The following is a 27,394-nucleotide window of genomic DNA, read 5'->3' as shown; positions in this document are numbered from 1 at the left end:
TTGACAAATCTAATTGTCAATCGCAGCCTCGACTGCTCGACCATTTCAAACATTGACGATGACCAAGGCAGCTGCTCTCGAAGCCAAAAACAAAGGAAATACAGCTTTCAAGAAGGGGGAATATGAAGCAGCTCTTACATTCTACTCCGAGGCGATGATCCTCGATCCGCAGGATCAGGTCTACCCTTCCAACAGAGCTATGACAAACTTGAAGCTAGAGAGGTAAACCCGCACTCTCTCAACACCAGTTTAGTTCCAGAGCTAACACTTCAACTGCGCAGATGGGCAGACGCCGAGGAAGACTGCAACAAAGCACTTGCATTGACCGCACAGAACGTGAAGGCGTTATGGAGAAGAGGTATTGCACGGAAGAATCTCGGTAAGCTTGTTGAAGCCCGGCAAGGTATGTGCACATGAGGAGACAGACGGAGAGCAATTGTTGACGGTCGTGCTTCCAGACTGGGAGCTTGCTCTCAAGATTGAACCGGGAAACAGCACCATTATGGACGAATTGAAGCAATTGGAATGGTTGGAGAAGAAGGCAAAGGTCCGTGTACTTCATTTCAAGAAGGGCTTCGAATCCTGACACTGTTTGACAGAGAGCAACCCGGGGTATTCGACCGTCAAGATTAGCTAATGTAGAAAACAATCCTACACACGAGGCATCAGATGCCTCGTACGCGTCACTCGATGCAAGAGTGACACCGGAAAGAATCCGGATACCTGTTAAGGAAGTTGATGAGCTACCTGCGGAGCTACTGGACGTGCCTCAGGCATCTACACAGCCAGATTTGCCGACAAAACCTGAGCAGGTGAAGACAGCTACAGCGGAGCTTACATCGATAGAGCAACCCGCAGCTGTTCCAGCACAGGAAGAACCAAAGATCGGCACCTCTTCCATTGCTTCTCCGCCGTCACAAACCCCAAAGATCAGCGCCTCATCTAGCGTTGTTCCGCCATCACAGGCAAGTCTCGACTTGGCTATGTACGGTATCTCCCCAGGTTCACTGCCCACGGTATCGGCTCTTCTTCAACTCCTCCGAACACCGGTCGCTAGCAACCCCGGTGCCGCAGAATACCTCTTCTCGATTCCTAGCGAAAAGCTGCCAACCATCTTTGGCCGAGCTGGGCTGGAAACGAGCCACTTGGAGGGGTTCTTGGATGCGGTGCTGGTATGTAAGTCGGTAGGGTACGAGGATTGGAGAAGGAAAGCACTGTCAGTTCTGCAGGTGTTACCCATTGTCGGTCGATTCAGCATCGCGAGCATGTTCGTGGGACGAGACAAAGTCCAGAAGGTATTTGCCGCACTCGCCGAGGAGGCCACGGCAGAAGAGGAGGAGCATTCAAAGAAAGCAGGAGCATCATGGGGTATCTAAGAATCATTGAGGCGGCTGGCGCACGCAAAGGTACCAATATGAGAGGAAGCAATGCAATGATATTATGCTTGCAATATGACCGATATTGAGGGAGTCCACTCCTGGGACTGCTCCATAGGATATAACCCGAAAAAACAAACTCCGCGATATTCAATTCCCACCCGTGACCCGCCGTGTGAAGGAACAGAAATAACTCAATCCCACCTTTGCTTGTGTGAAGCTCTCCACTATGCCCCCTTAACTTGCTGTTCCGCCGACTGCATCTGCTCGAATAGCTCTGGGGCCGGAAATGAAACGTATTTGGTATGGTCCGTTGATACCGAGGGCTCATAAGGGGGTGTAGCGTAGCTGAAGTCTTGTCGACTCTGCCGTCTGCTATCTGCTGGTGTACGGGCACGCTTCTCTCCGCCTTCATCCATATTTGATACAGCAGGACTTGAAGGTGCATTTGCGTCACCTAGACCTTTGTCAATTGGTGATAGTGCCGGCGAGTTTGCGTATGACAATTGGGCGGAGAGAAGGTCGGTGCATGATGTTTCTGGCGTGATGAGCTCTGAATTCGCTTCCAATGCACGGACAATTGCCGGAGGTGTTGTTGAAGGAGGTGTCAAAGCTGATAGTAAGGATGCTCGTAGTGATGGAGGGGGTAGAGAGATGAATGTAGGGTGTTGCAGTTTTCCATTCTCGCCTGTAGACGCTGTCGAAGGCTGTTTCCGCAGAGGAAGAGTGGATTGATAAGAAGGTTCTTTGATAGGCGGCATTGTGGTAATTGTCTGTTCTGTAGAAGGCATCTCGGGCTTCAAATATGGCTCGTCTCTTTGTACTCGCCGTACCGTTCAGGCTCGAGAGCGTCCCTATATTTACGACTCTCCTAATTGAGGCACCGGTGTATCTGAGGGGTGGGGAAATGGAAAGGGCGTGGAAACAAGACGCAAAGGGGCTCAGTCTTCTTTGATATTTAAGAATAAACTTTCTGCTCAAGTTTCTGTACATTTTGACGCGAATATGACACCCGTGTCTTCATTACATTCGTCGCGTAATTTCGTCGCGTTACCTGAAAGGCGGCTTTCGGGAATAACTTGGCCAACCCACCATGGACGGAGAACCGAGTCCCAAACGAAGGAGATTCTTCAAGGAGGATGGTGATGAACAAGAATTATTACCCATGCCGCCATTTGAGCCCGCTCCCACCTCAGCACCAGCAGAGAAGCCGCCCTTGCCCAAGCTAAAACTTACCGGGATGCTGGCGGATTTGTCTGGTATTGTTGGGGAGAATGTGCCATTGTCAACTTTAAAGGTTCTTGCAGACATATCGAACGGAAACTTGGAAAGGGCTGTGAACATGTACGTCTGTCTGTCTTCGTCCGCGATAACCTACTCATGAGCACGCAGGTATTTCGACGGGTCTTGGAGGCAGCACCTTCCTCAGTCTGTGGCACCTGTGCCAAAACGGGCGAGCCCGCCGGTACAGCAGCCCACACAAACGTTTGCGGCCCAGGCTGCCGCGCCGCCACAAGCAACGCAACCGCGGCAGAAATTACCAAAACGTCGGGCACGTTGGCATCGCAAATACATTGGGTCCTTTGGTGTCGAAGGATATGCTGCATCATCAGGCTCCAATCTTATCAAAGGCGGCGAGGCTATCCGTTTGGAACGCCAGAAACTGTCAACTCTGGCAAAAGGGCGTGGTAATTCTCCGTCAAGCTCCGGGAATGGTACCAGAAAGCTGCAGGCAAAGTCCAGGGGAGTTCCACACAGACTATCTGGACAGATGGTACCTTCTAGTATGAATACCGTCGTTCGCTTTGTCAACATGCGAGGCTTCGAGATCGGGCGATTACCCAAGGAGATGGCCAGTGTTGTTGCACCTCTCATCGACGGCGATATCTGCGAATTCGAAGGGACATGCATTTATGCTCCGGAGACGCTTCGTACTGGACAGAACATTTTGCTGCAGCTACATTGCTACGTTCTGTTTGATGCTTTCGCTGCGCATACATTATCGCCTGAGGAACAGATTCAGGATCGACCATTCCATTTCGAGAATGAGTCGGAGGACGAGCGCCGGTTACGCCTACGGAGACATGCACTCTTAAAGATTCTTGACGAAGTCCACCTTGAACCTGTTCAGACCAACGATGTCACACGCCAACATAAGCGCGCTGGGTTGTGGGAAGCTGCTCAAATGGCTGACCACTTTGAAAGTGCTAGAGCTATTAGCTCATCGCAAGCTACTCCTCCTCTCAAAACAGATGATTCAGACGAAGCAGAAGAAGGTCAGGAGTTGGACACCCACCAACTTGACGCACTCTATGCAAAAGCGCAGCAGTACGACTTCAACATGCCCTGCATGGACCCAGCCGATACATTTGCCTTCGATCTGCGGAAGTATCAGAAGCAGGCGTTACATTGGATGGTCAACAAAGAGCGTGCAGATGAGGAAAGTGCGAGAACAACAAATGCCTTGCATCCGCTGTGGGAAGAGTTTATGTGGCCTACACAGGATGCTGATGGTAAGACCATTGTGCACGAAGAGGACGATGACAAGTTCTACTTGAACCCGTACTCCAGTCAGCTGTCTCTAGAGTTTCAGAAGGCTGGCCAAGATTCTTTTGGAGGCATTTTGGCTGATGAGATGGGACTGGGAAAGACTATTGAGGTCCTCAGTCTGGTACATACGAACAAATGTTCTGAGTCTGACATGAACGATACCATGGAGCGTACCGGCGGCAAGAACTTTGCTTCACGGACCACGCTGGTGATTGCTCCGATGTCTCTTCTCTCACAGTGGCATTCTGAAGCACAGAACTCTGCTAAACCCGGTACATTGAAATCATTGGTATACTATGGTGCAGACAAGTTGAATATCGACATTCGTGCCTTATGCTGTGGTCCAAACGCAGCGCATGCTCCCGATGTGATCATCACGTCTTATGGGACCCTGCTCTCTGAGTGGGGCTACACAAATGGAGGGCAAAACGCACCTTCTGGGCTATTCAGCGTTGAGTTCTACCGCGTTGTCTTGGACGAAGCTCACAGCATCAAGAACCGTGCTTCGAAGACCGCAAGGAGTTGTTATGCAATCAAGGCGCAGAGGAGGTGGGCATTGACCGGTACGCCGATCATCAACAAACTGGAGGACCTCTACTCACTGGTTCATTACCTCCGTGTTGAGCCGTGGGGTAACTTCAGCTTCTGGCGAACGTTCATCACCGTGCCTTTCGAGAACAAGGAATGGGTCAGAGCTCTGGACATCGTGCAGAGTGTGCTAGAGCCTATCGTCCTGAGAAGGACGAAGGATATGAAGGATGCCGATGGCCAGCCGATTGTACCGCTCCCAGGAAAGACGATTATCAAGGAGTGCCTCGAGTTATCTCCCGCTGAACGAGAGATCTACGACTATGTCTTCGTTCGTGCGAAGAATGCATTCGCTGGTGCGAAACAAGCTGGCACGATCTTTAAGAATTTCACAGGCATCTTGACCATGCTGCTACGATTGCGTCAAAGTGTCTGTCATCCAAAGCTAGTAAAGCAGAGGATCGGGGCTGCAGACCTCGAAGAGTCCGTAGAAGGAGAAAACGAGTCAAATGCATTCGATGTCAGCGGTGATGATGTTGATCTTCAATCTCTGATTTCACGCTACTCCGAAGAGAACGACCAAAATGCCAACGTCAAGTTTGGTGCAAACGTCATCAAGCAAATTCTTGACGAAGCTGAACAGGAGTGTCCCATCTGCTGTGAATCGATCGAGAATGAGGCAGTTACGCCTTGCTGGCATATGGCTTGCAAGGAGTGTATCACCGGCCATATCCAATATCAGCGCAGCAAGGGCGAGGCACCTCTCTGCCATACGTGCCGGAAACCAATCAGTGAAGGTGAGATCTACGATGTAATTCGACACCCGCCAGTCGTGCCGGGCGAGTTACCTGAGGTCATTCTTCGTCGAGCACAGGGCACGTCGTCTGCCAAGCTTGACGCACTCCTGGGCCACCTCAAGACACTACGAAAGACGGAGCCGATGACGAAGTCCGTTGTCTTCAGTCAGTTCACGTCGTTCTTGGATTTGATCGAAGCGAGACTGAGGAAAGAGAAGTTCACGGTTCTACGTCTGGATGGTACTACCAGTCAGAAGAATCGAGCTGCCGTGCTGGAGAACTTACGGAGTCACGAAGGCGGACTGGTGTTGCTTATTTCACTGAAGGCGGGTGGAGTTGGTCTCAACCTTGTCTCTGCCTCGAGAGTCTTCATGATGGATCCTTGGTGGAGTTTCGCAATCGAGGCACAAGCCATTGATCGCATTCACAGGATGGGCCAAGAACGGGACGTAACGATCGTGCGCTTCATCGTGAAGAACTCGGTCGAGGAGAAAATGCTGAAAATCCAGGAGAGGAAGAATTTCGTGGCGTCGTCTCTCGGCATGTCAAAGGAAGACAAGAAGGCACAAACGATGCAAGATATCATGACATTGTTTGAGGATTAGGTTGGGGTTGCCATAGTAGACTAAATGCCTGGGTATAATATAATCAGTGCAGGACGCCGAACTCCGTCTTTCGTTCTTCTCTTGCTTGCCAATGCCTCCTATTATGCATCCCTCGTAGTCGAAATCGTCATCGTCATCGCCGGTAAGGGCAGGGTCGTGATATCAGGCGTCACGGTACTCGGAAGTCCTAGATTTGTCAAGGCTCCTCGTAATACACCACATGGGAACCAAGCATATGGTTGAGCTCTGCTGACAGTCTCTTGACCGCCAGCTTCCGTGCTCATAGCCCTGAACCACTTGAAACTGTGGTCAGTGAGGACATATGTACCTCGATGATTTGTCTTCAGATTGTCGATTTGTTTCCGAAATAGGATCGTCCAGAGATCCTTGCAGATGAACTTGATGATATCGAGTGTTTCCACGAATCGTGGCTTATCTCGAGAGAACCTGTAAGACGGTTAGCCTAAAGTTGTTGAGGATTCTCGAGTGACCCGGCTTACTTTTCCACGAGTCCCTGGCCTACTCGGTATCCCAGCATTTCAAGTCGCCGATTTACTACCTGCCTCGCCTCCTCATCTTCACCCAGACCATCCAGCTCTGACGCCATTCTTTGAGCTAGCGGGACAATCTCGATGAGGAGGAGGTCCAAGCACGTCGTATTCAATAATGGAGTTGATGGGTCGCCCCTAGGAATGTATGCTGCAGTATTGAGGTCGGCCACTACCATAACCGATCAGCGGCATTCAGCCCGACATTGATCAGTCCACTCACTGCTGTCGGATCCGAATGGAGGAATGTGGTGGTGGTGAGGCCCTTGAGCTGTACGGAGCGACTGAACCCGCGTCGCTGCGGTTTCATGCACGGCCCCAGTTACGCGTGAAGAGCTTAATTCTCTACATCGCACGGTATACCGTAAAGGCCAAGTCTGTTATACGCTCTTTTTATTCGTTCAGCAACTGCAAAACTCCAAGCAACCTTTCATCAAAATCAAAAACTAAGCCTACTTCTGTCAACTCAAATCGTGTACATAAAGTACGGATTGCGATCACCCATGTCCGCCAACTCCTTCTCCGTAAAGCTCAGACGACCTTCCGCAATCTCACGCTGCTGCTTCAACTTGTTCTTGTTTGCCTGCAACAAGCAAAACCAGTACAGGCACGCATTCACCAAAGCGAGCGCCGAGAGGCCCAGGGCGATCAACAATGCCGGCCTGTAGTTTGGGGCATCTTTGGCATAGCTACACGACGTCCAGGTTAATATTTGCGATAAAATCATCCACGTGGTCACTTACAAGATGTTTGAGCTGATACAGCCCGACAACCCTCCGATACCAATCTGCATACCGATCGCAGTAGCCCTCTTGGTCTGTCCGCCGATGTTACTCGGCAAGATAGCCACGACACTAACAATCCCAGCGTAACTCCCAATAGTGGCGAGGAACATCGCAAAGTACCTGACATGAATGTTATTGGACCCGTACGCAACACCCCAACCGATGAGGTTGAGGACAGCGCCAAGGACAATGAAAGGTGAACGCATCCTATACTTGTCGCTGAAGTAGCAGAAGATGAGGACACCGAGACATCCGGCGACGTAAACTGGCACTGTCAACAACTGCGACGTTGTCGTGGGGTAACCCAACCCCCTGATGATAGACGGCAAGAACAACGCGATACTGTCACAAAAGTTAGCCACGCCCACACCATTTTCTCAAAAGACTTACCAGTAAAGCGGGGTCATCGTTCCGTAGTACGTCAACAGCGAAAGCCACACCTTCCAGTCCGTAAGAGCCTGAACAACGAATTTCCATTCGTAATGATCAGACATAGGAGTGCCGGCGCTACCATCATACTTGACTCTGTTCTCCACGATCGTCGCTTCCTCCTCGGTGAGGAACTTGGCTGTACGCGGCGAGTCGATGATCATCCAGTATGCAGCGATAGCCAAGGCGACAGTTGCAAGACCCTGTACTCACAGGTTAGAAGGAAACTAAGGGGTGGGGAGACAGTGACCGACCTCCAGTGCGAAAATCCACCTCCAACCTTCCCAGCCTCCGACACCATCCATCTTGCCGATGCCGTAAGCGAGGAGACCACCGAAACCTCCGGCGATGGTCGCAGCACTGAAGAAGATTCCGATACGTAAACTCTGTTCTTCACGCTTGTACCCTAAACACTTGTCAGTAACCAGCGCAACACGAGTACAGAGCACGTTTGTGTGTCTAGAGGAGGATCGAGGGACATACACTATTCCATAGGTTAGCAATTGAACAACCGCGAGGAAGAAATGAACGGGGTGTACGAACGTTGGTCAAGTAGAATGTAACACCGGGAAACAAACCCGCTTCAGCAAGGCCGAGGAAGAGTCGTGCGGACAGGAGACCCTCGTAGTTGTGCACCAGACCCATCAACGTCATGATCACACCCCACACGAACATAATCTGAAGTCACTGTCAGTATGAGATGGCTGTGGCGAGATAGCAACGTACAAATGGAATCCACTTCCGCGCTCCATACTTCTTGAGACACAAGTTTGACGGCACCTCAAATACTGCATAGGTGAAAAAGAAGACAGTCAAACAGAGGTTGTACTCAAGACTGGTAAGTTTCAAGTCTTCAGTGAGACCGTCAATCTTGGCCTACATACGAATCTCGATGAGCGTGGTTCTCAAGAACATACTGTGAGAATACTCACGTTTCCGATGTTTGTCCTGTCCAAGAAAGAAAACCTAGCTGGAGTCAGCGTATAGTCCAGCAAAGCATGTGGATCAAGACGTACAAGTAAAGCAACGACATCACCGGCAAAATCCTCCAGTCCAGCTTCCTGACAATGGCTCTGGTAACGTGGCTCGGCGGTTCGACCCATTCTCCCACGCCCGCATTCGAAACTGATCCAGGATCCGCCTCCTCGATATGGTGAGCATGGAGTTTCGTCTGAAGATCGTAAGGTTGCTCCATCACGAATGAAAAGATGTATTGTCAGATAGAACCTCACAAGCGTCTACGGCTTAATCTTTATTCGAGAGGCCTCAATCCAGCTTACATGTAACCGGACATCTCGCGAAAGTGCTTCCCCACACAACGACCAGGTTTCACCGTGTTTTTCCGTACGTACCCCAGCATGTCATCGGATGATTGCTTCCTACTACCACCGTCGGGCCGAGAACGCGTCCGGCGTACACGTTCCGAGCTCATAATCTGGAGGCGGCGGCGGGGAGTGCGGGTGAGCGACGCGCAGGGCTCAAATTATGCTTAACCGGATGCATGCTTCCTGTCGATGTCGAAGGAACCAATGAGCTTGAGACTGAGAGCAGTTTAGCACCGACGGAAGTACAACCGGTATCAAATTTTTTTCCTAGGTATCAAAACTTGCTTTTACTGTCTCCTCAATCACGGGCTCAAGCTCTCAGCACACACATCCAGTCCCCCATCCATTACGACATCGTCTGTCCCTCTACATTCCTCCTCATTAAATCCAACACGTCCTTCTATCCATAAACGCCCTACACCTGCTGCTCCTCAAACGCAGACTCCACCGGGGGCTCCAAGAACGACGCGTGACCCAAGATAGTGACGGCGCTTGCACCCAAAAGCCAGAACACGGTCGAAATCGGAGAAGCGAGGAAACCAAGAGGGACGGCAACGACGAGGAGACCTATGACACACATTGTAAGCATACATCCCGGCGCGGCTGGGGTCATGTGACGTACCGGTATATAACTGGGAGGTAGTAGCGTGGACAGGGCCGATGCTCAAAGCCTCACCGTTGAGCTTTCCGATAAGAAACATCCCACCGACGACGAGACCCTGCACGTGAACACAATTAGTAACTTGACGGTGGTTGGGGGTAATCGTCGTAGTAACGTACAATGACGAAGAGGAGCAAAGGGTTGGAGATCAAGCTGTAAAAGCAGAGCATAGCGAAGATGACAGCATAGTTGCTGCTGAACCGGGAGAGGTTGTAGTTGACACGCTATGAAGAGGGTCAGCTTGATGTACGAGATGTTCACCAAGGACGCTTGTCATACCTGGGTAACATCGCCGAAATGCGCTGGCTTGGATACCCTACGGATATCAAAGAACTCTGCACACACGCATCAGACTAACTCTGAAATCCACCACCATCCACTATACCATTGAGAGGTCGCAAATTAGCAAAGCGCTCGCTCTGGACACGTCGCCATTAGCATTCAGCCACGTAACAACCAACAATACAGGCAACGACATACGCGGAAGCGTTCAGGAACGTTGAAATTCATTCCAGAGAGACGTTCTCTGATCATAGGGATAACTTGAGCCATTGCGCTTGAATTGCTGGTCAATTGGGTTTTTGTACGGTTGATCGATTCGGCTCCTTTGGAACGCACATGATGCTGCGTGGCTTGAACTCGCGGCCTGCAGGTTGCCAAGCGGAACAGCTGGTGGGGACGGACGGTGCGAAGTTACGAGGGTGGGCTGGAAAGGTCGAAGAGGGTTACAACGGTTGTTTATGGCAATTGGACACTCTCTCAGCTGATGGACTTGCAATCAACTCTTGAGCCGGACCGCGGCCGGCTGCTATACGTTCACGGTCCCGCAGGAAAGCACATGACTCTGCATACAGCCGGACCCGCTCAGTGAACTCCTCGGACGTCTCAGAGGTTGCCAGGACATCGAATGCACATGAAATATCAACGGCGACGGCAATGAGTTTGCAAGAACCGCAGGCCTGGCGAGAGCAATTGCTTTCGCGGCTCCTGGAACGCGATAGACGGGAGAAGGCTCACACGGAGATGATACAAGCTTGTAAGCTGCCTAGGATGGTACACTCGAGAGCATACACTCATGATTCATAGATACGAAGCTTGCAGCAGGCGTTGTGGAAGCGAACAAACCCCGGCCCAGTAGTGAGTCCGGCGCAGCTGAGAAAAGGTAGGCCACGAACCGGACCGTAATGCAAACAGCAGACTCAATTACAGTGCACAGCACAAAGTTCCCTTCGGCAGACAGCAGCGATAACGTCGATGAATTCAAGGCAACAATCGCGGACCTCTACAAGTTGCAGAGTGAGTTGAAGCAGCAACTGAACACAACGACCAAGGAATTAGAGACGACAAAAGACGCTGTAGCAAACATTGAGAGACAGTCTGTCACCATCGATCTGCCATGCTAAGCCCCTACTAATTCCATCGACAGGTTGTCACACGCGCAAGCGCGCCGAGATGCCCTCGAACGCAAAGATCGCGTCAACGAGGAAACTATGCGGGAGAAGAACAAGGAGATCCAGTACTTGCAAGATGAGATCCTCACCTTCCAATTACAGCTGTCACTGCTGGAAGACAAGGTAAATGGACTTGAGGCGGATAACAGGCAGTTGCTCGAACGATGGATGCAGAAGATGAAGCAAGAAGCAGAGAAGATGAACGAGGCCAACGAGATGTATGAAGCGGTACACACAGCCGGTGCCAAGCCGCAGCCCTAATAGCCCAGCTTCCCCTCTTATTTTCTCGTATAAAATGCCGCCATTCCCTATCTCGTTTTACCTAAGCCACCAGGTCATTTCACGTTATCGCGATGGCATGCACAGACATCTGCCTAAGTCGCGGGTGGGGAACGTCAAGTTGCGCGCGCACGGCATCGCCGGTTTTTTCTTAAGTGGAACACCTCACCGCGTCAAGTCAACCTCGACCAAACCACCACCTTCAACCAGCAACCCTCCACAGGCAACTCTCTCCATTAAAGACGATGCAGATCACTAGAGTACTCCGCGCTTCTACTTACACTCCCTCCATTCGCTTCTTGGGCAGGCGCACCATTCCGAGTACGTCCGATCCCGTCCTATCGAAGCCGGATAGTCCCGATCCGTGTCTTCACAATTGGCATTTGCTGAGCATTTTCTGATTTATTTGTTTACAGAGAACATTGATCACTCTCTCAAGCCTCACCCCGAGGGCCCTCGCGAGTTCCCCGACTCCTTCATCAAGTACCGTTCGTCCGCCCAACAGCACGGACCTCTCGGCAACAACGGTCGGGACGCTTCCACCTCTCCAAATGCTCAGTCACAGGGTAGCCTGTTCATGGACCGCGACGAGTTGCCTGCCCGCTTCCGCAGGATGGTTATGACTGCTGCCGAGATGGAGGCCGTCGAGACCGGTGGTGCTACCATCGTCTGGTAAGCGACAGCTGCCAAGAGCCGGTGATCTAGGAGACGAATGATGCTCTTTGCTGGATCGAATTGTATCATTATCAAAAAGGTGCGATCTGTGGAGGAAGACCGGTCAACCTGCAAAACGGGTCATATGGTTATATGGAGCAGGCCTTCGTATCGATATCTTTAGCCCGATGAGGAAGAGGTCAAGGGTACCTCAGCTTGTTTATTACTTGGAGTCTTCTGTGGACTGTGTGTGTCCTGGAGTTTATGGACGGAGCTTTTTTCTGGAGCGATGTTTCTTACACTCAATACCAATTACATGTATGCTTGACAAATGCTTCGATTTTCGCTCAATGCGCCTGCCTAAAATCGACTGATATCATGTCCTAATAACACATCATCTAACTGCCTACTTCTTCTTCTTGGCAATACGCTTAAGCGCCCTCATCTCCTTCTTTCCTCTGCTGTCCACCATCTTGTACTTGCCCTTAACACCCTTAGGACGTCCTTGACCCTTTGTAGAACCCGTCGCAACAACGACAGTAACCTTCTGCTTTGGTCGCTTACCCTTTCCAAGCTTAGACATGACCTGAGTAATGTTCTTCGACTTCTCCTTCTCTGTCAAGTCTTCGTTCTCGTTGATAAAATCAGCCTTCTTCGCCAACTTCTCGGCCTGCTTGATGACCCTCATTTTCTTACGGGCCTTGGCTTCAGACACCTTCTTGATCGGGCGAGCGTTCAAAGCGCGCATTTTGTCCTTGATAGCAGCAGCGGCCTCCTTGGTGATAGGACGGTGAGGCTTAGAGTGACTCTTCTCGTCATCCAAGAACCACGTAGGCAGACCATCGCGGTCAGCAAAGGCGTACTTATTGAAGTGCTCGTCCACAACGTCCTTGGCGGTCTTCTGCTTGGTAGCGATCTGGTGAGCGAGAGTCATGGCCTCCTCGGTAATGATATCGAGACCCTTTCCACTCTTGCGCTTTGATCCCTCATCATCAGAGTCAACTCCATTCCACTCCGGCGCCTCGGGTTCTCTAGGAACAATCTCGAAGTCAGGCTCGCTCTCGTCACCGCTATCTTCCTCCTCCGCTTGCAGCCCCTCCATATCCTCATCCTCATCGTCCTCTACTTCCTCGCCCATCTCAACGTCCTCATCCTCTTCCTCGTCTTCCAGATCGTCAAGGTCATCGAGACCCTGGAAGATATCCTGGTCAAAGAACTGCTTTGCCCGTCGACTCAGACCATCCGCCTTCAGGTCCTCGCCCTGAAGATCCGTTGACAACTTCTTCACTCTGGGCTCATCATCATCACTCTCCAACTCATCGCTCTCAGCGTCAGAGACGCTCGCACCCAAGCCCTCATCATCCTCACCATCCTCATTCTCAGCATCACTTGCCTCGATACCGCGCCACTCACCACCGTCAACCTCCTGACGAGCTTTCTTCGCACGGAACTTGGCGTTCGCCTCGGCTTTCCGGTTGGTGTAGTCCTCGTACATGGCATCCATCTCCAACTCCAAGCGGTCAACCTCATCAGAACTGTCCAAGTCTGAGTCGTCCCCGAAGTCTTCCTCCTCGTCCTCTTCATCCTCTGGAATCGCATCCATGCTTCCCTTCACAACCTTGTCAACACCACCGTTCTTCTCGACAGTTTTCAGGGAGAAAGTGGTCTCGTCCTGAGCCTGATCGGTACCCAAGTCATGCGGCGTAAGCATGTTCATCTGCATCCTCTGAATGTTCTTGTTCTTGCGCTCATTCTCCTTCCTCTTGTCGCGCTTACGGCGGGCAATCTCGGCAGCGTTGAGGTTGGCGAGGTCCTGCTCGAGCTGTTCCTCCTCATCCATGGGGGTGATCTCCACCTTCTCCTCCTCCTCTGCAGGCTTGGACTTGTTGCTAAGACCGAGCTCATCGCGGACAGCAAGACGCCACTTGAGAATAGATCGGAAATCCTTCTTACCGAGAACCTTCAAATCACGACAGCACTCGATAATTTCAGGTGTAGTCTCCTCCATCTTCTTGATCTGCCTCGTCTGCTCATCATCCGCTTCCAAAGTGAACGTTGATGAAAGACCGAGAAGCTGGATAGGCTCTACGCTGGTGATGAAATCCATAACAGGAATGGCCTTGTACTGAGTGTAGTCACCCTCCTCGTAACCCTCACGGTGACGCTTCCTCTTTTCAGGCTGGAAAACCTTCGCCTCCTGATTCTCCGGCTGCGCTTCCAGATCCTCGAAAACCGCCTTCGGGTCCAAGAACTTAGGGTCAAGCTTATGCGGGGCCTTGTATCCACGACACACGACGAAAATCTCAGCAGAGACGTTACGAGATGATGGCGGCTTAGTAGCCTCGACGGTCTTGAACAGCTGGTTGAAGACCCACATGAGGTTGTTGTAATCTTTAGATCTGAAAACCTTGGTGACGAAGGTACCGCCCTCAACCAAGAACTCGGTTGCGAGCTGCAATGACTTCAAGACGAGCTCGGCTTGGGAGTAGGCATCCTGCAACCATGCGGCACCGACATTGGGCGCACCATCGTGCAACACGGTATCCGCCTTCCAGGTCTTCATGTGCTGTCTCAGTTGATGCCTACACTTCTCGGTCGTAATATCATCAACCCACGTAATAACCTTGGGGATTGGCTTAATCGGCGCCAAATCCACACCCAAGATGAGTGCGGAGGCGGGCATGTACTTTGCGGCGACTTGGAGCCATCCTCCGGGTGCAGCACAAAGATCGATTAGGACTTTTGATTTCTGAAGGAAGTTGTATTTCTTGTTGAGCTGGATGAGCTTGAAGGCGGAACGGGCACGGTAACCTTGCTCCTTGGCGAGCTTATACCATTTGTCGAGACGACCTGTGGCAATTGTCAGTTGCCATCACAGCAGCACTGGATGATAGAAGAGGCTCACCCTTTCCCTGCTTCTTGTCGTATTTACCCATGGTGTACGGGTCTCTTGGGTATACAGTCGCTCACTCTCTTCTCTTCGCAGCTGCACCAACTCGACTTTTCTTATCGATGGGAAATTTAGGTGCTGAGATCCACGCGCCACCTGCGCCGCAGAGCCCTGCCCCCGAGAGAAGAGCCCTGCGACCGTGAATACGAGGAAGGTTATCGGAGGATATGGCTGGGTCGACAAAGAGTACGCCTGTCAAGTTGGCGCCGAATAAGGTCACTGGGTCTGGGAAGAAGCCTACGAGCGAGATTTTGCGGCTGCTGAAGGAGACGGATGAGCTTACGAAACGGTGTTCGGCCTTGCGCGTGGATTCGAAGATCTTGGTCAGGAATCTCACGGATTATGCGACCCAGTTGAAGAATGTCTCTCGACTGCCGCCTTCAATCAGTCCAGCTCAACCGGCACCCGGCTCGAAGAAAGCGACGGATCACCTCACAGGCGGAGGAACATTGGCACGGCGAATGGAAGGATTCCTGACCGTCAAGATCCAAGAGTGCTTCGATGATCTCTACACGCACATGTGCGAACTGGAAGAAAAGTACTTTGATTTGGAGGAGGTGAAGGATGACTTTGTAGCACTCCTGCAAGCGTATGTCGATCACGATCCCTCGCTCGCGCCGATCGAGTCCGGTATATCGCTCACGCCGGCGTATGATCTGGTTGAGACGGTATACAGCCAACTGAGGTTTGAAGCAAGAAGTCGATGGAATATATGGAATAGACATGTAGGAAACGGGGTTGAGGTGACGTGGAAGACGCACATCAACTGGAAGGAATTCGCGGATGAATGGCGGGATCTGGATACGGGAGGAAAGGAGAGCGAGAGCGATATAGAGGACTTGATCCAAGTAGGAGAGCAATGGGAGGAGCGGCGATAGTTCGTCTGCACTTCGTTTCGCCCTTCACCGCAAAATACGGCGCTTGCACCCGTTGCGTGCTAGCGTCGGTCTGCTGCAAATACAACGACCTAACGCGCAGAAGCCACCCGGGACAGCGCTGGGTCGCTGCGTCGTCGTTCGTACCATCCCAACACCCCCCTAGCATACACTCCCGGCCAGCTCGACCAGCATACACTCCCGCCGCCAGCTCGACAAGAGAGGCCAGCTCGACCAGCATACACTCCCTCCATTCGCTGTCCAAAGGATGATGCTCCCTCCCATCAACACCGCTCCTCCCGGTCAGGACGCTTCTGCCTTGCCTCCGCTGGGCCAGGGTCCAGGACCGCAGTACCCCGTACAGCTGCCTCCCATTCGCGATCCGTCTCAATCAGCTCCTCTACCACGGATGCACCCATCTTCTCATCCGCGTGACTACTCTCGACCATCAATGGCTCCGTCTGCACCCTCTATGCAGCTCCCGCCCATGTTCCCTCCGCGAGACTACCCTCCTCAAATGGATCAACGGCACCACGGCCCTCTGCCTCCCTATGGCCAGCCCCAGCAGATGGCTCCCATGCAGCAGATGCGGCCAGGACTGCCTCCGATGCACTCGTACCCGAGTCAACCTGATCCGAACGCACGGCCCCCACCACCCCCAGACAGGCCTCAGATGCCGCATACATACGCGGAACCACCTCGGAGACTCGAGCCTGAGCATCCGATGAATCAATCACAGCAGTTGCCGCCCATGTTCCCACCGGGTCCGCCTGGCTTGCACCCCAGTCAGCAGCAGAAAGGATACCACAGACCACCACCTCCGCCCCCGCCGGCACCGCCGGTACACCACCCAAGAGAGCAACCTCCGCTCTCACCAAGAGCTCCTAGAGATAACGAACGTCGATTCAATGAAGCGCCTCGTTCGCCGCCTCGGCAGCGGCCAAAGTCTGAAAGGTCCTCATCCTCACCAGAGTCGTCTCCTCCGCCCTCTAGCTTGGATATGCGTTCCGTGACGCTGTCGACTCTGATCACCGCCGGTCTCATCCAGCCTGGGGCGATCCTGCAACACAGAGGCTACAGCTGTACCCTCACTGGGTACGGAACCCTCATCCCTCTTGAGCCACGCCCAATGTTCCTCCTTCCTGAGTACTCCTCTCCCTCCGCTTGGACAACTGCTATCGCTCGTAAAGGCAACCCCGCCTCAAAAGCCTCCATCAACGGCTGGGAAGCAGTAAAATGCGTCATCAACGGTTCCGAAGTCCTCTTAGGCAACATGCGCCGCAAATACGCCGAAGAAGGCGGCAACATCAAAGGCGAATGGTGCGCCCAAGACGAAGAAAAATACGCCAAAAAGAAGAAGAAGAAGAGAAAGAACTCGATGAGTCACATGATGAGCAGGTTCAAGAGTGCGGCTGAGCCTAGTCCGGCCATGATCGCGGCTATGCAGCAGGCGGCGAGGGAGCAGCAGGATGAGAGGGCACGGCAGCGCGCACAACAGGATTTGGCGGAGTTGTATTCGCAGAGATCGGCGACGAGTGCTGCTGCTGCGCTCACTGCTGCTGCTTCAAGAGTCAACGGAAGCCGTCCTTCACAGAATGGAAATGGAACGCCGCATTTATCGCACAAACGCTCGCATTCCAGCATCGACGACTCCGGCGATCTGGTCAAGGGTGCGGACGTGTTGCTGAGCATCGCGTCCAAGAGCAAGAAAGAATCACCAGAAGTCAAGAGTGAAGCCTCGAACCCGCCGGCCGGGCTCGAAAGTTTGGCCGTCGAAGCACTTCTTGGGATGGGAACCCGTGTTGGTGCGTAAGTTAGGCGTGTGTGGTGTCAAAAGTACTAGTATTTCTACATTCTCTTTCGGCTTTTTGGATATCGGTGTGACGAGAGTGTTCAGTATTATAGCGGTTTGCTTTTTGTTTGCAATTATTCTTAGAGGAGGTTTTGAGGTTGGAGTACGCTGTTTGTTTGCTTTTGGGACTGTGAGATATCGATCAAAAGTTAACGTTAATATCCCTAAATAACACCTTGACCGGTTGTCCGCAGTCTAGGCAATGAAAGTTCCGATCATTCGTCAAAAGAAAGTATCGTGCTCCAGCATCTTACGACTTCTTCAACACCCTCTAACAAGCACATCCACCAGAGGAAGTACCAGTATCAGCGCCCAAGTTGATAGGGTCGTTAAAGTCACCCGCGTAGTCCTCCTGATCCTCCATCGCCAGCGCATTCCGTGCAATCACCTCGAATGCTTGCTCAACATTGATTGCCTCCTTCGCACTCGTCTCAAAATACGGGATATCACCCTTTGACTGACAAAACGCCATCGCGCGCTTCTGCGAAACCTGTATGCGCATACATTAGTATCCTCCTTCGAAGCGTTGGTGTATGTCGCATACCATTCTCTTGCTCTCATCAACATCGATCTTATTCGCCAGACAGATAAACGGGAAGTTATCCGCGTTACTCGGCGCGGCTTGGATCAGGAACTCATCTCGCCATGAATCCAGGGTCTCGAAGGAGCGGGCATTGTTTACGTCGTATACGAGAACACAGCAGTCTGCGCCTCGGTAGAATGCAACACCCAAGGATTGGAAACGTTCTTGGCCGGCGGTGTCCCAGAGCTGTATGCCAGATTTAACACAGGGGGTAAAGGGGGTGGGAAAGGAGGTCGAACCTGAAGAGTCACTAGGCGGTCATCGACCATCACATCCTTCGTCAAGAAGTCTGCGCCGATGGTTGCTTTATATTGATTGTTGAACTTCTTGTTCACGTACTGTGGGAGCATGTCAGTGAGGGTGATCCCCTACTTTAAGGCATCACGACACATACCTGGTTCATCAAACTGGTCTTTCCAACACCGCTGTCACCGAGGATGATAACCTTAAGGAGAGCCTTCTGTCTTGGTGCCATTTCTGTTTGTTCTTCGCTGGAGGATGTATGCTGCCTTGGTGATGCGCGGTGATGATGTCGGTTGGCGCTCTGGCGCACGCCCCTGCTCTATCGCCCACCTTAATTGGAAAACTTACATGATACCATATTGTAGGAGGAAAAAGTTGTGAGATTCTTTCCTATATGCTAGACGTCCTGTCACTTTATTACGCCCTCCTGCTCTTCAACCACTCATCCGCGGCCTCGAAGTTGCCCAACTTGTACCCTCCCACGATACCATCTTTGTGAGCAGCCTTAACACCGGCGACGACGGCATCCCAGAGCTTGAAGGCACGCTGGACGTCTCCAAAAGCATCGACCGTACCAGGGAAAAGCTTTGTGAGCGTCTCCTTGGCTCCTGACACCTCTGCACCTGTAGTCTCATCCAAGAATGCTTGCACCACGACACCCAAACCTGCATTGACCTCCTTGCCCAAAGGCAACCTCGCAGAAACCTCTCCAAACTTCATCGCATCATCCCTCTTCCAGTTTCCGTTCAATGCGAGTGACAGCGCCACCATCTCCATCAAGTTCCGTCCGCATCGCGAGAACGTCTTGACGAAGGAGTTGAATGCCATCAAGCTCTGGCTCACAGGGCCCGACCAAGGGACTTCCCTGTGGCGGAGCTGAAGCAGACTCGCAACCCGAGAAATGAGCCGGATGTGGTTCTTCTCATCATCAGACCCCTTGCTTGGACCGCCTCCTGTCGCAGAGGTGAACGGTTCCCGCTTAAGGACATTCAACTTGAGCAGCTCGAAAGCAAGGTACAAAGCCTCTGACAGATCGTCATCCACGGAGGTGGTTTCGACAGCAATAGCAAGGGCCCTGCCCCACTTGGTCAACTCATGACCGTTAGAGACGAGCTGTCGCAGCTGCATTGTCCTCCACAAAGTATTCGCAACCACTTCATTCGTAGACTGCAAAGGATTCGCAGCATCCTTCAACACTGTCGTTTTCTTCGCGCCACCCCCCTTTGCCAGAGTCTGAACAGCAAACCGCAGATCGACCTTCGTGTTATTCTGCGCCTTCAACTCCGCATCAAGGAAATCATCCTTCACATTCCACGTCGCAGTCTCCTCATACGGGGTAGGTGAAACCTTGTGCTGCATCTGCGTTTCCTGACCAGGTGCATACCAATACACGATGCTGGTCTTCTTGTTCTGGAAGTAGCGGTGCAAAGGGTGGGTGAGGAGACTGAGTGCCTGTGTCCTGATCTCATGCAGATCGCCCAAGAATTTACGGTATTCCTGGGAGTCACCGTTGTCGAGTGGTGCACTCTCAGTGTGGATACCGGAAACGAGGGTGTTGATGACGTTAGTGCCGATGTAGCCCCGTGAGAGATAGTAATAAATCTCCTCTGGCAACCTCGTACCAATGATCTCGTGAATATCGAGGGGGATTTCGGCGCTGTTAAGGTTCTGTAACTTACCCTCTGCACCGAGTACGAAAGGATACTTGATAGCGCACCAAGCACTCTGGTACCTGTCGTTGTATGAGTTTGGCTTGGGTGGGAGTGTGTTCAGGTTCAAGATAGCGTTGTAACCTGTTCTGTAGGCCTTGATCATATCGAGTGCAGCCTTGAAATTGAAATTAGGACCGTAGGGGCTCGCGACCTCGAGCGGTGCAAATGTAGGACAAAACTCGCAGCCGCTGAGAAGACACACGTCCAGAAACTGCTCATCACTGATGCCCATGGCATTGATAATGTCACGCTTGAGGACCCAGCTAAACTTGCTTTCGCCTAGTCTGAGAGAAGTGACAAGACGCTCGACGCCTTGGTACAGCAGAACCTCAGATGCTCCGTAGATGCAGTCAATGTATTGTGAAGAATGGTTCTCGAGGTAAGAAAGCTGCGCCCATGCAGAATACGGCGCAACCTGAAAGTCGACATCTCTCTCAGCCAACACTGACTGTGCGAACTTGGCGATATCATTCATATTTGGTAGGGTTTGACCAAAGTTCTGCAATGCGGCGTCCACCTCACCCTTTTCGTAGCGTTGCCAGGCAGCAGTACGTTGCGATGGTCTCTTGTCATCCCGAGAAAATGGGTCTTCCTTTTTCAACAAGTTGATGCCATTGAAGACGAACACGGGCTTAACGTCCAGTCTCTCGAAGTCATCGAGGTCGCGGTTGATGTGGTTCCTGAGCGCCAGTGGCAGTCCGCCGAGAGCCGATGTCAGTGGCTCCTTTGATTGTTGAGATGTGAGGATCTGTTGGAGGTAATATGTCGCGTCGATACCCAGCGAGCATCCCTTGAGCATGGACAAGTTGCTGGCCTGGATGAGCTTGCGCTCCTGACAAAAAGCATCGAATCCTCGGACTGAACACCCATTAGCCAACAGGAACAGAGATTACCGCATTCACTCCCAACTCACTTGGCATATTTGTGCTTGTATTCCCTTGATTCGTTACCCTATGCTTTCTCGACGCAGTGCGGTCCACCGACGTGAACGCTATCCCCGCGTTGATTAGCCATGCACTGGTGCAAGTGCTCGCTGGAACCTTAGGTACTGTGTGCATACGTAAAACATAGTGCAGCCAAACGCCAACAATGGATGCGGTTCCCGTGATTGATATCAGCAGGTTCGACGAGGAGAGGGCAGAGAAGGTGTTGGATGCTGCGATCAATGTTGGGTTTTTGTGGATCGATGTGGGTTCTTCCCGGTGTCGCTGCGTGGTTACTCGGCTGACTCGGATTGCAGGGACATGGATTGTCAAAGGACAATGTTAGGAGCGCGTTCAACCTGGTTTGTCTGAATGGTTGGATTCGACAGTTGCACGAGGCTGACCAACTTCATGGCAACAGTCGCGTCAGTTCTTCACCCTCGATCGCGAGGAAAAGTCGAAATACCCGATCCAGAACAATCAAGGCTTCGCCGCCTTGAATGTCGAGGAGCTGGATCCTTCCACTCCTTCAGACTACAAAGAGTAAGCCGGGCCTGCTCATGTTGGTGAAGTGACGGCTGACATGTTTGCGCAGGTCATTCAACTTCGGAGCCGACGATCTCATGAACGGCACCCAGAACCAGCCACTGCCCCCAGTCTTCACTGAACAACACGACTTTCTATCCTCATTCGCAACATCGTGTCACAGCATCTGTCTCGATATCCTGAAATTCTTCGGACACGCCCTCAAGGTTCGTCCAAATTTCCCACGCTCGAAGTGATCCGTTCTAACTCAGGGTTATACGGATTGACGTCGAAGCCGGCGGTCCCTATTTCCTGGCAGCATCACACCAACCCGGAGCATCATCTGGTTCGACGCTTCGATTGCTACACTACCCCGCCGTCGAGGAAGAAGTCCAAGGCGATAACCGCGCCGGCGCACACTCCGACTACGGCTCAATAACGCTACTCTTTCAACAACCAGGTAGCAGCGGCCTAGAAATCATGCTACCAGGAAAGGGATGGGTGCCAGTGCCCGCACTACCCGCGAACGACACGAACAGCGCACCGCCAATCTTGGTGAATATCGGTGATCAACTGAGTTACTGGACAGCAGGCCTGTTACGATCCACGATCCACCGAGTCCGGATGCCTAATCGTGGACAGGAGAGATACTCAATGGTGTACTTTTGTCATCCGAATGATGATGCGCTGTTAGAGCCTGTACCGAGTGAGATCGTGAGAGAGAGGAAGGGTAGGGGTGCGAACGCGGCAGAAGGAGAGGTGTTAACAGCGGGCGAGCACTTACGGAGACGGCTGGCGGCAACATATGGATGGAAGGAGAACGAAGATGGCCAGAAGCAATAGGAAACCAAAAAACTTTTGTTGTCCGTCTATGATATCGTACACTCACATGTCCACGTGTCCACAACCAAAACTCCGCATTTTTCCCCGTCCAACCCTGACAGATGCCCCTTCAGAATGTCCCCACCCGATATGCCCACCTTGCACCCACACCCTTTTTTGCCACGAAATGCACTTACATACCCTCAAAGTACTTCATCATCTTCATCGTCTGCTCCATAAACGTCAACGTCAACACAGTATGAGGTCCAACACGCAACAAATGAGCTCCGAATCCCTTGTAGAGCGCAAGGAATCCCTCCGCCTTCACAGTCTTGTAGAAACAATCGAAGGGGTTCTTGTAAAGCTGACCACTCTGGTTGTACATACGAGTCATAACGGTATCGAAAACCTGCATGACGGTACACACACCGAAACCGGAGATAGCAGACGCGGACAAGTGTTTGGCGGGTCCGTCACCGATGAGGTCGTGTTTCTCGATGAATGCCTTGGCGTAGTTATATATCGGGAGCTGAACCGAGGATCCGGCTCCAGTTCTCATAATCGCGGCGTCCATACCACGGAACAAGCCCTTCGCGCCGTCTTTCCTGTAGATCTGGCCGAACGCATCAAACATGTGGCGGTAATAGTGCTGCGTACCGACCGGCAGCACGGGGGAGTATGACTGCATTCTCGTCTTCACCAAGTAGAACGGCGATCCCAAACACCCACCCAACACACCGGAGAAAGCACCAGCCCAGACAGCGGTAGCGACTGATCCGGGATGATCCACATCCCCATACACAATCTTATTCGTCCCTCTCCGGATCGGCTCGTAGAATCCCAACCGACACCCATTCAAGGCAATTTGGTATACATACGCCGTACCCAACCCCCGCTGCAATCCCCTGATTCCCTCATGCTTGAAGATTGTACCGATAGCTTGGAAGACACCGGTGTAGATCTTCTTGACTTGTCCGCCTTTTGCGAGTTCTCCTTGGAGCTGCAATCGGGTTTTGGCGAGTTCGGCGGGGTTGGTGACGGTGACTGCTCCGCACGCAGCGAGACCTCCGGCGATGAAGGAGCCCAGGTGGGACATCTGCTTCGGCGGGGGGGCCATGGCTGCCCTTGCGAACGGGAGCTCCTTGTCGGCGGATAAGGGAGCAGCTGTCTGTGACATTGTTTGTTCGTGTGTGATCACCCTATGGTCGATCCGGTGGACCCGAAGGAGATGGGGACCGCCCTGCGTGCAAGTGCCGCGTCCCAGAGAGCAGCGCGTACCGTATACTCGAGAACTACTACACCACAAAAATGACTTCAACAATCAAGATTGACAGTCGCACCCTCTCCTCGTTCAAGACCTCCAAGCAGTTCAAGGACAATGTCGACGGAAAGCCAATCACGTCCATGGGCTTTGACGATTCGGGAGAGTGGTTGATCACCTCTGCCGACGATAGTTCGATGCACTTGTACAACTGCAAGACTGGAACGTACGTGTCTTGCTCCAGAACGCTCTAGCAGAATTGCTGACAGATACATACAGTCATACCAAGAAAATCCTCAGTCAAAAATATGGTTGCGACCTCGCAATGTTCACACACCACTCTCAGAACGTCGTACACTCATCAACGAAGGGAAACGACCGTATGCTGTTGGACGTCCTCTAGATGTCGATATGACTGACAATCGCATACAGACACCGTGCGCTACATGTCCCTCCACGACAACTCCTACATCCGCTACTTCCGCGGCCACGACGCCCGCGTAACCTCCCTCCAACTCTGTCCCTCGGACGACCACATCATCTCCGCAGGCCTCGACAACACCGTACGTCTATGGGATCTCCGCTCCTCGACAGCACATGGTGTTCTCAATATCCCGACACCGGCAATAGCGACATTCGATAACTCCGGGATGATCTTTGCTGTCGCGTCGCATGTGACGAGTTCGATTCTGTTGTATGATTTGAGGAGTTTCGATAAGGAGCCGTTCTCGACGTTTAGGTTGACGGATGATAAGTGGCTATCGACACGCTCTTTCCCACCACGGATGCCAGAGTGGACAACCCTGGCATTCTCGAACGACGGTTCACAGATCTTGGTTGGGACTTCGGGGGACGCACATTACACCATCGACGCGTTCAGCGGCCAGATGAGGACGAGATTAACGGGGCACCAGCCAACGAACTTTACGAGAAGTACTGGCGACGTATGTTTTACACCGGATGGAAGATACGTCATCGGAGGAAGCGGAGACAAGAATCTGTGTGTATGGGACACCCATGCACCAACACGCGACAAGCTCATCACGCCGGAACATATCCTCGGAGCGGCGGGTGCTAGTGTACCACACGTTGTTGGCTTTAACCCGAGAAGTGCGATGCTCGCAACTGCCTCCACAGAACTCACGTTCTGGCTGCCGGACGTATGATGAAAAAAACAGAGGAATTGAGGAGAGAGAGAGAGAAAGTCCATTTGATACCAGATATAGAGTGACAACCTCATATACCCATGCTCAACCTAAGAAGAAACGCCGTTCCGTACACCGTCCCACATAACAAGCTAATAGCTACTTTCGATTCGTTTTACCCAGCAAGATGATTACACCTCGCACACCTCAACTGCGTATGACTAGGATGCTTCGGATCCCTGAACACCTTAAAATTGGTCGCACCACACCGCTTACACCGCACACCTTGGTCCTCCTCTTCCGGATCGAAAAACTCGTCGTCGCTTTCGTCGTCGGTACTCGTTGCTTGGGTGGAGACCGTGGCGGCTGTGAGGCCGCTGTCCATGCGTTGGGTTTTGGCGCGCATGTTGTAGTAGGTGCTCGTGAGTCCGGCGTCTTGGAGCATGGCGTCTATGACGGATTGTTCGCGTGAGCGAGACTTTTGTTGTGATTGCGGCTGTAGGGTGGGTGTCGGTGCTTGTTTCTGTACCTGTAAAGGCGAAGCAGGCGACATTGCTGCGTCCACAGACTTTCGACTCATGGCAGACCGAGGTGTCACGAACTCTTTGCTCTTAGCCGAAGCCGGCGTTGCTTGCTCGCGTCTTACGCCCTTGATCGTCGGCGAGTCCGTGTGGCCGTAGTCATTGGTGTTCTCCAATGATCCACGTAACGAACCTGGCGTCGAAGGCACCCGCAGGCCCTGTGCAGAATTGCGCCAGCTACCGTGGACGTTCGCCTCAGTTGCGGAGTGTTGCGACAATGTGCTGCGACGACGGAAGAGGCTCGAAATAGTTCGACGGGAGGATGTCTCGCTGATGTTGTCACTGAAGGAGTGGTAGGCACAGTCCTGTCGGAAGACCTTGATTCTACCGGTGTAATCCGCACAGACGATGATGTTTCCGTCCGGATGCGTTGGGTGGTCAGCCTTCGAAGTGGCAGACGAATACGTAGTCGTCTTCCTGTGACCACAGCGAGCCGGGGAGTAATAAGAACTTGCCAATGATGAGCTTCGTGCACGCCCGTTCGCAATATCTGTGCAATCCCGGTAGGTCGGATCTCCACTCATGGTCAGCAGTTGCTTACTCTTGATCGGGGCGAAGGCCGCAACAGTCACAATAGCCGAATGCGCTTCGAAATGTTCGTACCCACGACGATCCTTCTTGTCATGCGGACCAGGGTTGACGTCCCAGATGTATACTTGCCGGTCTTCTGAACCACAGATCACATAACGACCATCGTCCGAGAAGGTAGCGCGAATCTGCGAACATGTGTTTTCGTTGCCCTTGAATTTTGTTTCCAGAGACTTGTCTCGCATATCGTACATTCGGATACGGGAATCATTGCTGGTAATCAGAAGCTTACAGTCTCCGTGAGGATTGTCAGGAGGCATTGATACTGTCTCGATACCAGTAATCTTGCTACCTCGAGAGTTCCTTCCTCGACTACTTCGCACGTGAACCTGCGTGTGATACCGCAGACCTTCCGTTTCGTAGAACAGACAAAGACCGGTGAAGGATCCTGCTATCGCAACGTTACCATCTGGGGTAAATGCTACAGCCGTGATAAGTTCCGGTAGTTCGTTCCAGTAAGCGACCTCCTTGTCCGGAATACTCCACAGACGAAGCTTGCAGTCCAACGCACCACTGAGGAAAAACCGGTCATCCTTCGGATGAAATGCAATAGCGGTGACAAAATCGCTGTGTTCAAAGCAAGCCAGACACACCTTTTGAGTAACGTGCCACAAGCGAACCGTCTTGTCCATACTTGACGACAACAAGAAGTTGTTGCGACTCCAGCTCAAATCCAAGACATCCGCAGTATGCCCTCGGAACTCGTGCAGTGGCTCAGATGAGAACACTGGTGCGTTGAGCTTGTAACCAGCATTCTGTCCCTCTGTGTTTCTCTCTTCCAGCTTTTCGTGTTTCGCACGCTCCTCTGGTGATGATATCACGGCCCACACTCGAACAACCATGTCTTGTCCTCCGGTGGCCATATACTTGCCGTCCTTGCTGAACTTCATCGCCCAGATTGCACCAGTCTTATGCTCAGGCAATCCGGTGCCGTTGGTCTTTCCTGCATCTCCTGGAATGCTTCCACCGCGCTTGTTAATCTGCTCCGCTGTTGCCGAGCTACGACGTTTGTCGTTTGATTTCGTCTCATCGTATACTGGAGGTTGCAACTCCTGTGCCAGGAAGACACGGTTGAACTCCCTCTCCGATTTGCCTGACGAGCGAACGCGGATGTACTTTGGCAACGCCGGTCGTCGTGGTACATGACCGAGGGGCTGAGAGAACAAATCCGCATCAAGACCTTCTCGCCGAGTTATGTCCTCCAATGTTTCCTCATCGTCCCCGCCGTATTTCAGTTTTGCTCCTCCAATCATCTTCGTGAGAAAGGAAACAGACTTCTTAGACTTTTTGCTGTATGACTTGATGGAGTCGGCCGTCGCTGGTTTCTCTCCAGAACCGTTTTCAAG

General features: G+C 52.2%; 16 protein-coding genes across 16 annotated transcripts; 8 read left to right on the top strand and 8 right to left on the bottom strand.

Moving 5' to 3' along the window:
* The first annotated feature begins 9 nt into the window (after window positions 1-9).
* Window positions 10-1,490, top strand: SAICODRAFT_209769 (uncharacterized protein). The gene is made up of 4 exons (XM_019166360.1): window positions 10-222; window positions 282-379; window positions 496-547; window positions 600-1,490. Exons 2-4 carry the CDS (start codon window positions 282-284, stop codon window positions 1,374-1,376), a joined length of 927 nt encoding a protein of 308 aa, XP_019025536.1. The 5' UTR covers window positions 10-222; the 3' UTR covers window positions 1,377-1,490.
* SAICODRAFT_29535 (uncharacterized protein) lies at window positions 1,439-2,186 on the bottom strand. Its single transcript, XM_019167448.1, has one exon. The coding sequence runs from the start codon at window positions 2,165-2,167 to the stop codon at window positions 1,604-1,606; it is 564 nt and encodes a 187-aa protein (XP_019025535.1). The 5' UTR covers window positions 2,168-2,186; the 3' UTR covers window positions 1,439-1,603.
* Window positions 2,187-2,616: 430 nt separating this feature from the next.
* On the top strand, window positions 2,617-5,856 carry SAICODRAFT_54530 (DNA repair protein rad5; the record flags this gene model as incomplete). Its single annotated transcript, XM_019169294.1, has 2 exons — window positions 2,617-2,720; window positions 2,769-5,856. The coding sequence occupies 2 exons, from the start codon at window positions 2,617-2,619 to the stop codon at window positions 5,854-5,856; spliced, it is 3,192 nt and encodes a 1,063-aa protein (XP_019025534.1).
* On the bottom strand, window positions 5,770-6,664 carry SAICODRAFT_29534 (transport protein particle component). The gene is made up of 3 exons (XM_019167447.1): window positions 6,628-6,664; window positions 6,357-6,576; window positions 5,770-6,303 (listed from the first exon to the last, which is right to left on the bottom strand). Coding segments are annotated over exons 1-3 (567 nt in total). The 5' UTR covers window positions 6,629-6,664; the 3' UTR covers window positions 5,770-5,957.
* Window positions 6,665-6,870: 206 nt separating this feature from the next.
* Window positions 6,871-8,813, bottom strand: SAICODRAFT_54758 (major facilitator superfamily transporter; the record flags this gene model as incomplete). Its single annotated transcript, XM_019169313.1, has 8 exons — window positions 6,871-7,093; window positions 7,148-7,531; window positions 7,580-7,821; window positions 7,873-8,024; window positions 8,158-8,296; window positions 8,345-8,494; window positions 8,551-8,584; window positions 8,635-8,813. 8 exons carry the CDS (start codon window positions 8,811-8,813, stop codon window positions 6,871-6,873), a joined length of 1,503 nt encoding a protein of 500 aa, XP_019025532.1.
* Window positions 8,814-9,286: 473 nt separating this feature from the next.
* SAICODRAFT_17969 (putative prenylated rab acceptor 1) lies at window positions 9,287-10,183 on the bottom strand. Its single transcript, XM_019165885.1, has 6 exons — window positions 10,085-10,183; window positions 9,990-10,023; window positions 9,884-9,939; window positions 9,724-9,828; window positions 9,566-9,662; window positions 9,287-9,510 (listed from the first exon to the last, which is right to left on the bottom strand). Exons 1-6 carry the CDS (start codon window positions 10,154-10,156, stop codon window positions 9,359-9,361), a joined length of 516 nt encoding a protein of 171 aa, XP_019025531.1. The 5' UTR covers window positions 10,157-10,183; the 3' UTR covers window positions 9,287-9,358.
* Window positions 10,184-10,257: 74 nt separating this feature from the next.
* On the top strand, window positions 10,258-11,316 carry SAICODRAFT_70140 (autophagy protein 16; the record flags this gene model as incomplete). Its single annotated transcript, XM_019170539.1, has 4 exons — window positions 10,258-10,640; window positions 10,691-10,766; window positions 10,821-10,979; window positions 11,031-11,316. The coding sequence occupies exons 1-4, from the start codon at window positions 10,541-10,543 to the stop codon at window positions 11,314-11,316; spliced, it is 621 nt and encodes a 206-aa protein (XP_019025530.1). The 5' UTR covers window positions 10,258-10,540.
* A 132-nt stretch (window positions 11,317-11,448) lies between these two features.
* On the top strand, window positions 11,449-12,093 carry SAICODRAFT_209644 (uncharacterized protein). Its single transcript, XM_019166358.1, has 2 exons — window positions 11,449-11,655; window positions 11,751-12,093. Exons 1-2 carry the CDS (start codon window positions 11,580-11,582, stop codon window positions 12,008-12,010), a joined length of 336 nt encoding a protein of 111 aa, XP_019025529.1. The 5' UTR covers window positions 11,449-11,579; the 3' UTR covers window positions 12,011-12,093.
* Window positions 12,094-12,352: 259 nt separating this feature from the next.
* SAICODRAFT_17967 (uncharacterized protein) lies at window positions 12,353-14,924 on the bottom strand (the record flags this gene model as incomplete). The annotated part of the gene is made up of 2 exons (XM_019165884.1): window positions 12,353-14,838; window positions 14,894-14,924. 2 exons carry the CDS (start codon window positions 14,922-14,924, stop codon window positions 12,395-12,397), a joined length of 2,475 nt encoding a protein of 824 aa, XP_019025528.1. The 3' UTR covers window positions 12,353-12,394.
* A 181-nt stretch (window positions 14,925-15,105) lies between these two features.
* Window positions 15,106-15,816, top strand: SAICODRAFT_24207 (uncharacterized protein; the record flags this gene model as incomplete). Its single annotated transcript, XM_019166757.1, has 1 exon — window positions 15,106-15,816. One exon carries the CDS (start codon window positions 15,106-15,108, stop codon window positions 15,814-15,816), a length of 711 nt encoding a protein of 236 aa, XP_019025527.1.
* Window positions 15,817-16,903: 1,087 nt separating this feature from the next.
* On the top strand, window positions 16,904-17,967 carry SAICODRAFT_29530 (uncharacterized protein). The gene has a single exon (XM_019167446.1). It carries the CDS (start codon window positions 16,943-16,945, stop codon window positions 17,624-17,626), a length of 684 nt encoding a protein of 227 aa, XP_019025526.1. The 5' UTR covers window positions 16,904-16,942; the 3' UTR covers window positions 17,627-17,967.
* SAICODRAFT_77843 (uncharacterized protein) lies at window positions 17,920-18,749 on the bottom strand. The gene is made up of 4 exons (XM_019171082.1): window positions 18,643-18,749; window positions 18,488-18,586; window positions 18,210-18,434; window positions 17,920-18,155 (listed from the first exon to the last, which is right to left on the bottom strand). The coding sequence occupies exons 1-4, from the start codon at window positions 18,721-18,723 to the stop codon at window positions 17,937-17,939; spliced, it is 624 nt and encodes a 207-aa protein (XP_019025525.1). The 5' UTR covers window positions 18,724-18,749; the 3' UTR covers window positions 17,920-17,936.
* A 2,543-nt stretch (window positions 18,750-21,292) lies between these two features.
* On the top strand, window positions 21,293-22,494 carry SAICODRAFT_6168 (Clavaminate synthase-like protein; the record flags this gene model as incomplete). Its single annotated transcript, XM_019169858.1, has 5 exons — window positions 21,293-21,391; window positions 21,444-21,488; window positions 21,548-21,669; window positions 21,722-21,878; window positions 22,036-22,494. 5 exons carry the CDS (start codon window positions 21,293-21,295, stop codon window positions 22,492-22,494), a joined length of 882 nt encoding a protein of 293 aa, XP_019025524.1.
* A 172-nt stretch (window positions 22,495-22,666) lies between these two features.
* SAICODRAFT_54336 (mitochondrial carrier) lies at window positions 22,667-23,590 on the bottom strand (the record flags this gene model as incomplete). The annotated part of the gene is made up of 1 exon (XM_019169281.1): window positions 22,667-23,590. One exon carries the CDS (start codon window positions 23,588-23,590, stop codon window positions 22,667-22,669), a length of 924 nt encoding a protein of 307 aa, XP_019025523.1.
* Window positions 23,591-23,781: 191 nt separating this feature from the next.
* On the top strand, window positions 23,782-24,900 carry SAICODRAFT_34081 (WD repeat-containing protein; the record flags this gene model as incomplete). The annotated part of the gene is made up of 3 exons (XM_019168330.1): window positions 23,782-23,960; window positions 24,014-24,114; window positions 24,167-24,900. 3 exons carry the CDS (start codon window positions 23,782-23,784, stop codon window positions 24,898-24,900), a joined length of 1,014 nt encoding a protein of 337 aa, XP_019025522.1.
* Window positions 24,901-25,705: 805 nt separating this feature from the next.
* SAICODRAFT_43210 (WD40 repeat-like protein) lies at window positions 25,706-27,325 on the bottom strand (the record flags this gene model as incomplete). The annotated part of the gene is made up of 1 exon (XM_019168728.1): window positions 25,706-27,325. A coding segment is annotated over one exon (1,620 nt), but the record flags the coding sequence as incomplete, so codon positions are not given.
* Between the last annotated feature and the right edge of the window lie 69 nt (window positions 27,326-27,394).

The sequence above is a fragment of the Saitoella complicata genome (genome assembly GCF_001661265.1).
Source record: "Saitoella complicata NRRL Y-17804 unplaced genomic scaffold SAICOscaffold_6, whole genome shotgun sequence".
Classification (NCBI taxonomy): Eukaryota; Fungi; Ascomycota; class Saitoellomycetes; order Saitoellales; family Saitoellaceae; genus Saitoella; species Saitoella complicata.
Note: the sequence above shows the minus strand (reverse complement) of the source record. Positions and strands in the feature narration are given on the sequence as shown.